Source organism: Podarcis raffonei, chromosome 3, assembly GCF_027172205.1.
Source record: "Podarcis raffonei isolate rPodRaf1 chromosome 3, rPodRaf1.pri, whole genome shotgun sequence".
Classification (NCBI taxonomy): Eukaryota; Metazoa; Chordata; class Lepidosauria; order Squamata; family Lacertidae; genus Podarcis; species Podarcis raffonei.
This window is the reverse complement of record NC_070604.1, coordinates 105,320,379-105,335,238: the sequence shown is the minus strand read 5'-3', so window position 1 is coordinate 105,335,238 and position 14,860 is coordinate 105,320,379. Positions and strand designations below refer to the sequence as shown.

Sequence of the window (14,860 nt, the reverse complement as noted above, 5' to 3'; positions counted from 1 at the left end):
TCAAGGGCAGTTATGACCTTAAGAGTTCGTAACTGTAACCTGATCTGCAAATCACCAGGCAGGAACTAACGGCAGGGGCCAAGTGTCAATTTGCTCAACGATCAGAGAACTCGCTATCGATGCGCAAGTTGGTTCTGCGGAAACACTTTCAGGTGGTGTAAATATAGGGCTGGAAATTCAAATTACAGCAGCAATCAAGTTTTACTTCATTTCTTAAATAAAAATTCTGTGTTAAAAAAATAATAATAAATGACCACATAGGAGAAAAGCAGCAGCAGTTGCTGCCTGGGCACCAAGGAAAACCTATGGCAGAGCTGGTCTCTAGGCATACTTGCAAGAAGTCTTGGCATCACTACCTGGCTACAGCTTACCTGGGGTATCATAGAATTATAGAGCTGAAAGGGATCAAAAGGGTCATCTAGTCCAACTCTCTGCAATGCAGGAATCTTTCACCCAACATGAGGACTGAACCCATGACCTTGAGATTAAGAGGCTTATGTTGTACCAACGGGGGTGGGTTCTCTTCCAGGGCCAATTTATGTGGGTTTGTGTGATGGCGGTGGTGGAATTTGGCAAGCAATCTGGCCCAGTTGGGAATGACTTCAGATTAGCTCTAATCCAGCCTTTCTCAACCTGTGGGTCCCCAGATGTTGTTGAACTACAACTCCCATCACCCCTAGCTAGCAAGGCCAGAGCTCAGGGATGATGGGAGTTGTAGTCCAACAACCTCTGGGGACCCACAAGTTGAGAACCGCTGCGTGATAGTCTAATCTGTTATTTTGCCTGATTTGAAATCCAGCAACAGGTACAGTGTAGCCCTGAACAACAATTGTGGGCAACAATTTGTGGGCTGAGCTGTAATATTGTGTGTGTGTGTGTGTGTGTGTGTGTGAGAGAGAGAGAGAGAGAGAGAGAGAGAGAGAGAGAGAGAGAGGGAGAGATATGATGGAAGGACAGTCCCACTTCCCAGCAGTGGGGCTGGTGATCCTGTTCAGATCTAGGATCCCATACTTGCCAGTCTACAAACAAGACAACGGTTATTATTTAGGAGGCTCTGGTTCTTATAAACCCGACTGGTTGGTTACATGACACTGCCTCCTCCTTTCCAAGTGGTATAAAGTAACACCAGTTCATATACTTGCTGCCAGATGCTTAATAGTTTCTACAAATTTCAGGTCTCTTAGTCACGCACGTATATATAGAGTAATCCCGGACCCACTTACGTGCTTGTAAGTCCTACTGCCCTCCATAGGATTTGCAAACATTTAAGTGCATGCAGAATTGCAACCTCATGTGCTTAACTCTTGCCGCTGTTGTTCTTTATATCCTTTCTCATTTTTTGAGGAACATGAAACACCAAAGATGAACTTCAAAAATCTAGAAGCATTGCTGTCCCTCAGGTAGCCTTGCAAATAAGTTCAGAAAAATTACTAGCCTACAGTAAAGTTTATTAGCCAGCTTGCCCACACATAGCTATGTTAATCATGTGAGGCCTCAAAAGTGTGGGCGCTGTAAGGATCCTCGCTGCAGGATAACAGTTGGAGTCAAGATCAACTCCAAGTTCATAAGAATCTCTGGACAAGATCCACCCACTCTGTGACCTGTTTTGCATGTCATGAAAAGCCAAGCCAGTGTGGTGTAGTGGTTAGGAGCAGTAGTCTCGTAATCTGGGGAACCGGGTTCACGTCTCCGCTCCTCTACATGCAGCTGCTGGGTGACCTTGGGCCAGTCACACTTCTCTGAAGTCTCTCAGCCCCACTCACCTCACAGTGTTTGTTGTGGGGGAGGAAGGGAAAGGAGAATGTTAGCCGCTTTGAGACTCCTAAGGGTAGTGATAAAGCGGGATATCAAATCCAAACTCTTCTTCTTCTTCTTCTAGTGCAAATGAGCAAATACATGAGCTTTGGCGAAAAGATCACGACTGCTTTGCTCGTCCTCTGGCCCTGCTGTTGTTACGTTGCAGTAAGCTAAGTCACAGTTTGGCTTAGTGTTACATCCGAACTTATGGTTTATCTCCGGGTGAGCCGCATCCTATAGCCAAGGTTAGTTTCATGGTTTGACTGGGGGAGGTAAACCACAAACCCAGGTTCAGACATAACAGTAACTCAAACCCTGGTTTAGCTTACAGCAGCATGACAGTATGAGGACCGGAGGAGGAGCAAAGCACCATCTTTTCTTCAGGAGCACACACATTGGCTTGTTCATGCTTCAACATATCATTACAAAGACACTAAAGTGGTAAGCCTGGGTTGCAGCTTTGCCACTTCAGATGGCAGGTGAGGGGGTTACATGACATAATGGTCCTCCACACAGTAAGTATCCACAGAAAACCATCATATCAAGGAGAAGAGTGCAACCTAACCTTTCCAACATTATTGAAATTTTTTTTTAAAAATAATTTAACCGTACATAAAGTGTTTTCTTTCAAGACAAACACATGCACAGATGTTAGGTCTTTTATGTGGTCATCCACATGGCATTAAAATAAACTTGGAAAAACCTTTACATTACAGGTTAAGCTCACACCCAGAGGGTATACTTCAATCTAAAAGCGATAAGATAATTTATCCACAGTAGTACAGATGAGGCAACCTCAGAGAGAACAAAAAGCAACACCAATTAGAGGCAAACTCTTACCTGAGCTGTGAAACGTTATGAAGCATCTGCCACTGGTGCAACATTTGCCTACAGGTCACTAAAGCTTCTTCTGGGCCCTTGTGCACCAATTCCAGTTTCACTTTGGTGAAGAGTAAACTGCAAGAAGGGGAGGGAGAAAGGGAAGAAAATTACGATTTCATTTTACAGGCACGTCTTTTATCAAGGGAAGCATTTCCACTTATGAATGGATGGAGCTTAGGGACTTGCCACCATGCCAGATTTCGCAATGAATAGTGAACTCGGGTGAACTTGTAGCCAAAATGGACCCACTGAGAAGCAAGAGGGATGGATAAGAACAAGACGGGAGGGAAACTATAATGCTCTGGGACAGTGATGGTCAAACCTGGCCCTCCAGCTGTTTTGGGACTACGATTCCCATCCTTCCTGACCACTGGTCCTGTTAGCTGGGGATGGTGGGAGTTGTAGTCCCAAAACAGCTGGAGGGCTAAGTTTGGCCATCTCTGCTCTAGGAGATACTAAATGTCTGAGAGCGATGGCAACAAAAAACTGTTGGTAGTGGAATGGAATAGGACAAGGCATGGTCAACTAGGAGAACTCCCGCTGTAACATTATGTTGCACGTCCTACTTGATTTCTAGGTAATTCCACTGTCACCATACACTCTAATTTCTCTCTCTCTCTCTCTTTTTCTTTGCACTTTAGTACTGCAAACAAAACAGCTCCTCCAAATGGGTAGAAGAGTGTGAAGTTATACAGCGGACGCGCGGGTTGCGAACGTGATCCGTGCGGGATGCACGTTCGCAACCCGCAGCAGCGCATCTGTGCACGCGCAGGTTGCAATTCGGCACTTCTGCGCATGCACGACCGCCGAAACCCGGAAGAACCCTGTTCCGGTACTTCCAGGTTTCGGCAGTCCGTAACCTGAAAAAAAGCAACCTGAAGCATCTGTAACCCAAGGTATGGCTGTACTTAAATGAAAAAGCCTCCAAGATTATCAGGAACAAGTTTAAAGACAAAGTATTGGTGCAAACCAGACCCGTTGCTCCCTTAGGCTTGCCACCCATTCTTTAATTCAAAGAACAGTAATACAACATTTTAATATATATTTTTAAAAGCTACTCATTGAAATAAGCAATGGGCTGCAATCCAAAACCCATCAGGGACGGTGGTCCCAGCATCACTCCATTGGTGAAGACCACCAGCTGAATATGTGGCCAGATGGAACAGCTACCGGCAGAATCCCTTCTAGCATCAGCCAGCAGAGAGCCCTGGAACACTCTGCCCTGAAGTAGAGAATTTAAAAAGAATGTTTATCTCAGCTCCTCAAAGGTTAGTGGAATGTCACTATCATTCCTCAAAGATGCCAGAGTTTCCAGATGACTGTTTACTTTGCAAGCTGCAAATGAGGTTGCAGTTCAACCTGCCAAGCAGGAATGCCAAATGCACGACATGGAAACAGACACACACATCCCTTCACCAGGCACACAGGGTGAGTTGTGATTCAGAGAGTTCACACATAATATATCCGTATATGCATACGGTCAATTCCCATGTCTTTTTTGCCAGGTTTTTTCAAAGTAGAACCCTGGCATGGGTAACTTATTCAGTGCATTACAGTCCTCTTTAGGCATTATGAAAAGGGGACTGTAAACGCACAAGGAAGTGTGCTAGTCTCAACCCTCTCCATCATTGTTTCCATCGCCTTGCAACTCATGGAAGGCAGCCTTCCTCATAATCTGTGTCACAATCCTATCAAGATTATTTTGCCTTTACAAAGTTCCTAATATGTGCTGTGTGTTGTAAAGAACTTGGTAGTCACATCACATCCACTATCTATCTGCTCTTATTTCTTGGCATAACTAACAAGTCCCATATTCATCTTCTGCATTTGATGGGTGGGGAGAGGAAAGGTAGTGCCTGGTGCTGCCTTTTATGACCACTAGGTTATTCCTTGTCGAAGGGAAATCCCCACTGGAGTAGAAATCATACATCAAACAGATGGAAAGCTCTTCAATCTGAGCAGGCTGAAAGCAAAGAGTAAGGTTACCATAACTTCCATCACAGAGCTTCAGTATGCTGATGACAACGTAGTGTGAGCATGCTCAGAGGATGACCTCCAAACCATCCTAAATACCTTTGCAGAAGCTTACGAAAAGAAGCTTGGCCTATCACTCAACATCCAAAAAACCAAAGTGCTGAACCAACAAGTACAAAACAACCCCTCTGCAGCGCCAAAATCCAACTCAATGGTGTAATGTTGGAAAATGTCAAACACTTCTCCTACCTAGGCAGTTATCTTTCCACAAGGGCAACATTGATGCTGAAATCCAGCATCGCCTGAGTTCTGCGAGTGCAGCTTTCTCCGGATTGAACTGCAGAGTGTTTGAGGACAGGGACATTCACAGGGAAACCAAAATGCTTGTTTACAAAGCTATTGTACTACCAACCTCACTATACGCTTGTGAAACATGGACCACTTATAAACGCCATCTCCAACTCCTCGAAAGATTCCACCAACGGTGTCTCCGAAAAATTTTGCACATCACTTGGGAAGAAAGGCGAACTACTATCATTGTACAGGAAGAAGCAAAGATCACCAGTGTTGAAGCAATGATTCTTCAACATCAACTTCGTTGGACTGGTCATGTTGTGCAGATGCCTGATGATTGCCTTCCAAAGCAACTACTCTATTCCGAACTTAAAAATGGAAAGCGTAATGCTGGTGGTCAGCAAAAGAGGTTTAAAGACTGTCTAAAGGCAAATCTTTAAAAATGTAGTATAAACACTGACAAGTGGGAAACACTGGCCTGCGAGCGCTCCAGTTGGAGAACTGCCTTTACCAAAGGTGTCATGGGCTTTGAAGACACTCAAACTCAGGACACAAGGGAGAAATGTGCTAAGAGGAAGGCATGCTTGGCAAATCCACACCGTGATCAACTCCCGCCTGGAAATCTATGTCCCCACTGTGGAAGGATGTGTGGACCCAGAATTAGCCTCCATAGTCACTTAAAACTGTGTTTATGGAAGACAATCTTACTCGGCTATGAGTGATTGCCAAAGAAGAAGAACCCTTGCCTCTGCCACTAGCACAATGCAACATCGACACAAAGCTTTAACAAGAGCATTAAATTTTAAGCCAAGTAAAAGATGCTGTTCTAGCTGCTGCATTCCAAATCTCTTTCGCTGCCCACAGTTGCAGCGGTTATAGCAAGAACTAGAGTTGAGCACTAAGCGCCACTGAAAAGGAAAGGCGACAGAGCTGTGCTTAAAATGTCATGCATTTGAAACATAGACAGCCCTGTCAGATTGCATTTGCTTACCTGAAAGATTGCTTCTTCCCACCCATGGCCTCCCATGACAGCACCATTCCATAGGAATAATGAAATTGTCACTCAGCAGTGGAAGATTGGTTGAATTTTAGAGACTGAACATTTGCGAGAAATGGATCTCTCCAGCTAGCTACAAGGACGGTCACTGATTGTTCAGACATGCATGTACAATGTTGACACACGTTTTAATTTGGTTTTCAGATTATCATCAATTCTAATTATCTGGTGGATATTTTAAATAGTTGTTTTAACTGCTGTTTTTGGCAGATAATTTTATTTACCCTTTTTGCAAACCTCTTTGAGGTTGGATTACAATCAAGTGGCGCATGCAATCTTGTGAAATGCAGAAATAACCTCCGAGCACTTTTACAAGGCTAGGCATGCATGGACTCCCAAGGCATTTGTTGATCAGAAAATACATTTTATTTAATAATGGTTTGTTTCAAAGTTCACAAGTGACTCTGTACACGTATTTAAAATTAAGAGCTGCCACTTGACTAGAGTTTGGATTATCTGAGGGTTTTGAATGTCCCCTACCCTGCGTCCCCCAAGTCCACTTCTGTAGTACCATGTGAATAATTCGGGTTGCCCTGAAGGAGATCTCAGTGTTATTTTATAGATATGGGTGTGCAGAGCATATATTATAGAGAAGTGAAGCTGGAAGGTAGAATAACATTTCTCTGTTAGAGATTTCCTTAGTACCGCTCCAGGTTTCCTCTGCGCATTGCCTTGTATTTGTGTGAATAATAATACCCTCCCTCTGTCCCTGTCCTTCTCCTTCTTCCTTATCTGGCTTTATGCCACTAAAGAGAACTTCTGGGCAAAGCGTTAACTCTGTCAACTGGCATGACTCAGTCTTAACGGCCGGTTTAATTTCCACATGACCTTTTAACTATGAGTGGTACCATTAAAGTGTTGAGGTGGATTTATCAAAGCTAAACACACACATGTATATTTAATAACTGTATATATATTATAGGTTTCATGGAGGAAAATAATTTGGAGGGGTGGGGGTTGAGCGTCCATAAAGTATTGGTACTTCTTGTGTCCATAAAAGTGCTGGTCGGGGAATATATTTTCTTGTTTGTTCTCTAACGTAAGATAGTCACTTACTATTAGGGCTGCCAAATGTCCAGGAATTGCTCAGAAAAATGGTGCCTGGGTGGATTTTTCCTGAATCGGCAAAATGTCTGAGGAAACCCAGACATATGGCAGCCCTAATAGTAAGTGCTATTGGGCTATTTTTACAAAATAAGAATAAAGAAAGCTGAACAGCTTTTGACCATAAAGAAAGGGGAAAAAAGGTCAACAACTCCATCTGGATTTTCACTTTTGGGAATATGGCAACCCTACTTACTATGTTGTATTGTTTTCTAGATCAGCCTGGAAGCAACAAGTAACATTTAGGCTAGAAAAACCTCCAAACTTAAAATGAATCCCTGGCTTCTTCTTTTTTACTGGCTCATTATTCAGTATAAAGGAGGAAACGGTATTTGAGAGGCTACTGGGCAAGATGATGGGAATGTGATGAGCATGTCAAGAACATAAATGGCCTTCCCTAACAATTATGCTCTCCAAGTGTTTTGGGCTCCAATTCACATAAGCTGCAGTGAATATAGGTAATAGTCAGGGATGGTGGGAGATTGTAGCCCGAAATATCTAGAAGGGACCAGGTTGGAGGAGGCTGGTATGTGGTTATGAGTGAAAAAAAGACAGTCACGGAACCAAGAAATTACACAAAACAAAAGAATTGCCGTGAAAATCCCTGAAATGAGAAGTAATCGACTACAGAATTAAATTAAATAACAAAAATAAAAAAATTTAAGGAAAAATTAACCTAGAATTAAACAAAGACATAACAAGATGCTGGCTACAAAACTTGTTTCACTGAGCTAATCAGTTTCCTCAGAAGGAAATAAAGAAATTATAAACCTTAAATGATTTTAAACAAACTCAAGAGTAGGGCTGAAACGCTTTTTTGATTTTTGTTATTTAATTTAATTCTATAGTCGATTACTTCTCGTTTCAGAGATTTTCATGGCAATTCTTTTGTTTTGGGTATGTGGTTATGAGCTGGTGTATGATTGAAAGACCCTGATGTTGGGAAAGATGGAGGGCACAAGGAGAAGGGGATGACAGAGATGGTTGGACAGTGTTCTCGAAGCTACCAGCATGGGTTTGACCAAACTGTGGGAGGCAGTGGAAGACAGGAGTGCCTGGCGTGCTCTGGTCCATGGGGTCACGAAGAGTCGGACACGACTAAACGACTAAACAACAAATGATTGAAAGGATGGAGGAGGACAGGGGAGGTCTGGATTCCAATCACCATCCAATCACAAAGTTCACTGAGTGATACTGAGTCTCATTCTACCTCAGCATAGTCCACTTTGCATGGCTGTTATGAGGACAAAATGGGTCATAAGCACCCTGTATACTGCCTAAGACCCAAGAGTGGAGGAAATAAAAACGCAGTAGGTACATTTAGCATAGATGAGTCTTAAGCGTTGAATGTGAATAGATGATTTTTCCCTCACGCTGCTGGCAACAGAACTGCTCCCTAAAATCCCATTATTTTATGCAAAAGGTATTCTAGTACCCTCTCATTATTTTCGCTGGCGCTTGCTTTTTATTAACCATACTTTTGATTCCAATTGTTCCCTCAGTGTAGAAGTTCTTCCTGCTGCCACTGTCTTCCCATCTGGGCCCAGAGTATTTGCATACCTTGAAATCCCATTAGACCATTTCAAAAGCTCATACATTTCTGCCCCTTGCTCTGGGCTGCATTCAGTTCCTTCTTTGTTTAAAATGACAGGGAACACAAAGTATTTATGTTCACAGTAAATCAAAACTACCTCTTTCGTTCTTCGTATTGCTTTGGCACAATTGGGTGGGGGGGAGCAAATCAGTGGTCTTCTTCAGATTCCAGGAAGTATAATGCTTCTTTTGCAAAGGAGACAGAAGATATGAACTGCTTCACCTTCCCATGGAAGGTATCAAGAAAGCAGTGTCCTATTTCCCCCCAAAAAAAACCCAATTCCCCATAGACCAAAGGCTGAGATCACAACTGTCTCCTGCTCCCTAGTATGCAGCTCTTTATACTAAAGGTAAAGGACCCCTGGACGGTTAAGTCCAGTCAAAGGCGACTATGGGGTTGTGGTGCTCATCTCGCTTTCAGGCCAAGGGAGCTGGTGTTTGTTCACAGACAGCTTTCCGGGTCATGTGGCCAGCAGGACTAAACTGCTTCTGGAGCAACAGAACACCGTGATGGAAACCAGAGTGCACGGAAATGCTGTTTACCTTCCCGCTGCAGCGGTACCTTTTTATCTACTTGCACTGACGTGCTTTCGAACTGCTAGGTTGGCAGGAGCTGGGATAGAGCAACGGGAGCTCATCTGGTCGCAGGAATTCGAACCGCCGATCTTCTGATTAGCAAGCCCAAGAGGCTCAGTGGTTTAGACCACAGCGCTATCTGAGCATCAGACAATGTTCCCAAAATTTCTCAGATTCATGAGAGTGGAGATGTGGGTGATTGGGAAGAACCACTCATGTACCTCTCCCTTATGGAGGGCAAAAGTAGAAATGACGAAACTGTTGGAAAAGCATCTTTTCACTCATTCGCCCCATTCACACACAGAACCATAGAGTTGGAAGGGACCCCAAGTGTCAACTAGTCCAACCCCTTGCAATGCAGGAATCTCAATTAAAACATTCATGACAGATGGCCCCCCAATCTCTGCTTAAAAACCTCCAGGGCAGGAGAGTCCACGACCTCCCGAGGGAGATTGTTTCATGGTCAAACAGCTCTTACTGCCAGAAAGTTCTTCCTGATGTTTAGTTGGAATTTCCTTTTGTGCAACTTGAATCCATTGGTTTGAATCCTACCCTCTGGAGCAAGAGGAAACAAGCTTGCTCCCTTTCCCATGTGACAGCCCTTGAGATATTTGAAGATGGCCATCATATCTCCTCTCAGTCTCCTCTTTTCCAGGCTAAAGAAACCTGGAAGCTGATGGCCGTGTTGTCTGACCATTGGCCATGGTGGTTGGGGTTGATGGGAGTTGCAATCCAACATCTGGTGGTCACCAACATGTGGAAAGCTGGCCTGGACCAACTGCCTGCAAGGAGGTATGGTGCTGGAAGAGCAATTTTTCTCAGTCCACAGCATGAGAAGCTACACCTGTGGAAATTCCCTCCTTCCTTAAGGTACAGAGGTCCTGTCTTGTCTTGCATAGGTAGAAGTACAAAAGAGCTCTCTCCCTATTACACCAATCCTCAGACAAAGTAAAGGGGGTGTGTGTAATTTAGCTCCACAGGTTGACTTTTGTTTTTTTTCAGCTTATTCAGTAGTTTGTTTATTACCACAAGAGTCTTCTGCTATAGGAGTGTACCTCACGTTCTTTTCTGTAATTCATTTCACGTGTTTTTCATCTATTACTGTGAGTATTGCTATTTCTTTCAATAGCACCTACTACTTGTTATTTCGTTTATGGGCCCAATTGATTTTGCGGGGAGTTTTCCTACTGAATAGGATGGTCCTATGTAAATATCTCCTGAAAAATATTCACAATAAATATAGCTAAAAGTCACTTTGACGGGTTTCCTCAACCCTAGCCATGCATTTAAAAGTAATGTTTACTCTCAAGTTTGAACACAGGTTTCTTTGAGGGCAAGACGGCTTCAAACGGGTGAAGCTGAAACTGATTTTCAGCTTAATTAGAGATTTCTGGAAGCTTCTCATAGCCTTTTCAGACCCTCTTTAAACCTATACGTTAGACAGGATGCGACATAAACAAACCTGCTCTTTTCACCTTGCTTCCTGAAATAAGCCTGACTTTATAATGCCACACAAGAAACTGTTCATGTCAAGTTATGGCCCCGCGAAGGGAACAAGGGCAACTTTGTGGAGCTTAAGCCTGTGGCAACATGCAGCAAAATCGTTCGCTGAGAAAAAATGGAGCCTGGTTGTTTTCCTTTCCTTCCTTGATTATAAAGGCAGCCTGCCAGGAGCTTGAATGGAAACCTGAATCTGGTCTATCAAAAAGACCAGGTATGAAGCGTGATGCTCTTAGGGGAAGGTGTGGAATGGATTAATAGGGCAACTCCTGGCTACACTAAACTCATCTCTCTCCCAATAAATGTCACCAACCCAGGTACCAAAGCAGTTTCAGTGCTGTTACCAGGCCTGAAGCCAGACTGGAATACAGTGAAGCTAAGTATTTTAATCAACTGATTTAGATTTTTTTCCTGCTCTTTATCCAATCATCTCAGGGTAGTTCACAATATATTCTTTTTTTAAATGAAGGCTAAGTATTGAATGCTACACTGTCGTGCTGTGGTCTGACACACAGTTTCACTTTTGTAAACACAAAAGGGAAGGAGACCTCAAAGGTGCACAGAAGACAATTTCTTCCCCAAAGAGTTTAGAGTATTAAAACTCAGAACAGTCTTACACAGTATCTCAAATTAAACTTGTTTTGAGACAGTATGGGGATTAGTTCTGGCTTCTCCTCAAAAGTACGGAGTCTGACTCAAGCCCTCAGACTTTTAACACCAGGCAACTGGTTGTCTTTCATGCACCTTTGAGATTTTCTCCCTTTGTATTCCTGCATCCGATGATTCCCTTTCTTCCCGGCCTCACACATTGCCACAAATATTCCAGGGTCACAAGTCAAGTGTGGATGACAGACCTGCATCTTTAACAACTCAGGTACACACGTATGCATGCCCATCTGCCGTGTCTTTTTTATTCCAGAGCATCTCACAAAATGGATTCAGGAAGAAATATCCTTGCTACCAGGATATGAATGGATGCTTGGAAGAAAAATAATCACAGCCTCCAAGGAGAGAAAATAGAAAGAACGGTGGGGACAAACGCTTTTTAAAAAATAAAAATAAAAATGGGTAGAAAATAAAAATGATAGGGGATGAATCATCTATAGGTGCCCAGAACACTGATGCAACTACCGTCCTTACAGCAAAATATCACATTTGGTGCAGGGAGGAGAAAACTCACAGGCTCTGTAACGGTTCCCTATCACTGGAATATTTCCTTCTGGGTAGCGTCAGTGACTGAGAGCCAAATTTTGATCTGCCACCAGAGCTTGAGATTATTAATCACCCAGTTCAATTGATTAATGTTTGCAGCTCCGCGGGTGCCCTTTGATGTCTCTTCTGGCCCTACCATTTGAAATTAACAATTGTCAGGCCGCGTACGAAGGAAGGAGTTATAGTTTCTTACAGCTGCTATCTTATGACTCATATGTATCTCGGCAGCAAAACCATGTCACAGATAAATGCGACATCATGTTCCGGGAGCCGCGGAAATCAGATAATGTATATAGGAGAATGCTGGAGAAGTGAAGATGGTATTAGTTCAGGACCAATGTCACCTCATATCTGCACACACAGAGAGACAAATAAGGGAGGCAGACTGGAATCTTCAGGCACATGGCAAAAGCAGAGTTGAAGTGTGCACAAATGATAAGCCACAGAATATTTATAGTATATCTGCATAAATTATGCAGGGAGGAGAAATACTAACTAGTAAACAATCCTTGCAGAGTGGCAACAGAGAATTCTCCTGCCTCTCTCCCCTCCTATCTTTTAGTAATAAAGAATTCTTAATAGTCAGCCAGGTATAAAGGTAAAGGGACCCCTGACCATTAGGTCCAGTTGTAAACGACTCTGGGGTTTATTGGCCGAGGGAGCCGGCGTACAGCTTCCGGGTCATGTGGCCAGCATGACTAAGCCGCTTCTGGTGAACCAGAGCAGCACACGGAAACGCCGTTTACCTTCCTGCCAGAGCGGTACCTATTTATCTACTTGCAGTTTGACGTGCTTTCGAACTGCTAGGTTGGCAGGAGCAGGGACCGAGCAATGGGAGCTCACCCCGTCGCGGGGATTTGAACCGCCGACCTTCTGATCGGCAAATCCTAGGCTCTGTGGTTTAACCCACAGCGCCACCCGAGTTTAGTAATAAATAATTTTTAATAGTCAGCCAGGTATAGTTACGTATAATTCTGCCATTGACCATATGATGTCACTTTAAGCAGTAATGGTTTCCCCTAAAGAATCCCGGGAACTGCCATTTGTTGAGGGTGTTGAGAGTTGTTAGGAAACTCCTACTGTTCTCACAGAACTACAATTCCCAGAGTTCCCTGGGAAGAGGGGACTGATAGTTAATGCCAGTGTTTTCCAAACTTGGGTCTCCAGTTGTTTTTGTTTTTTGGACTACAGCTCCCATTATCCTTAGCTAGCAAGACCTGTGGTCAGGGATGATTGGAATTGTAGTCCAAAAGCAGCTGGAGACCCAAGTCTGGGAAACATTTCACTATGTGAATTGTAGCTCTGGAAGGGGTATAAGGGCATCCTAAGAACTTGCAGCATTCTTAACAAACTACAACTCCCAGGATTCTTTGGGGGGAAGCAACGACTGTTAACGTGGTATGACAATGCTTTTTCAGTGCATAGTGAAGATGTGACCCAGTTGTCTTGATATGCTCTCTCCCCTTTCCCACTAGAAAAGTATATTTTTAAAAAAACAAAACCAACAACAACCCAAGATATAGCTTTGCCAAGCACAAAAAGGAAGATCAGCTTAACAGGTTCACTTTTAGCTTTTAAAATACACCATGTGCTGCGTTCAGATCATGTGAATTATTCAAAGTCACCTCCTGGTGACTATTTTTGGACTTTTGTTATTATGACAAGGGCATCATCTATGCACTAACATCTATTTGAGAGCCAATTCTTCACTCTCCATGCTCAAGAAAGAGTTAGCAGCAGATTCTGCAAAATCTCAAAGTCTGGAGGTATTTGGGGGCGGGGGTGGGAAGTGAACCCACAGGGTATGTGAGCAAACCAGCCCATGATAATTTAATAGCATGTGATGTTGGCTTCATGGGTGAAAGACCATATGGGTTCCTTCACCATGACTGGAAGGTTCTGGAAATCCAAGGCTATACCTGAAGGAGCATCTCCACCCCCATAGTTCAGTCCTGACACTGACGTCTAGCTCCAAGGGTCTTCTGGTGGTTCCCTCACTGTGAGGTCAGGTTACAGGGAACCAGGCAGAGGGCCATCTTGCAGCGGTGGAGAAAGCCACTAGACTGCCTGGGGTGGCAAACCCCAGGGGCGGGGCGATCCGCCCATAGGAGTGGGGTGCACCGTGGGGCCTCCAGAGTCTGCCTGCCTCCTTCCACTTAGCTGCCGTACAGCTGGGGGGGGGGGAGGCTGCGGGCGGACAGTTTGGGCAGCGTGGAGCTTGCGCATGCCCAAGCCACCATGTCCCTCCCAGGAGAGACGTGTGGCTCGGGCGCGCTGCAGCCCCTGCGGTGAATGCCGCCCGGCATTTTGTCACCCCCATCAGTGGTGACACCCGGGGCGGCCCCACCCACCACACCCTTCTTCCACCGCCCCTGCCTTCTTGGCAGCGGAACACCCTCCCATCAGATGTCAAGGAAATAAACAACTAGTCATACCTCAGGTTACAGACGCTTCAGGGTGCGTTTTTTTGGGTTACGGACCCGCTGAAACCCAGAAGTACCGGAACGGGTTACTTCTGGGTTTCGGCGGTCGCGCATGCACAGAAGCACCAAATCGCAACTCGTGCGTGTGCAGATGCACTGCTGCTGGTTGTGAACACTGCAGGTTGCAAATGTGCATCCCACACGGATCACGTTCGCAACCCGAGCGTCCACTGTATCTCACTTTTAGAAGACATCTGAAGGCAGTCCTGTTTAGGGAAGTTTTTAATGTCTGGTGTTTTATTGTATTTTTAACATTCTGCTGAGAGCTGCCCAGAGTGGCTGGGGAAACCCAGCCAGATGGACAGGGTATAAATAATAAATTATTATTATAAATTATTATTATTAGGCTATGGGAGCAAGTAGTAAATGGGAAGTTCTCCAACAGCAA

The 14,860-nt window shown here is 44.2% G+C and overlaps 1 protein-coding gene across 1 annotated transcript in view; it reads right to left on the bottom strand.

Moving 5' to 3' along the window:
* Window positions 1-14,860, bottom strand: part of TTC7A (tetratricopeptide repeat domain 7A) — a 183,632-nt gene that overhangs the window by 65,600 nt on the left and 103,172 nt on the right. Inside the window, exon 16 of the mRNA XM_053383388.1 lies at window positions 2,638-2,754. Within this exon, the coding sequence (XP_053239363.1) occupies window positions 2,638-2,754 (117 nt within the window). The remainder of the gene's footprint in view (window positions 1-2,637; window positions 2,755-14,860) is intronic.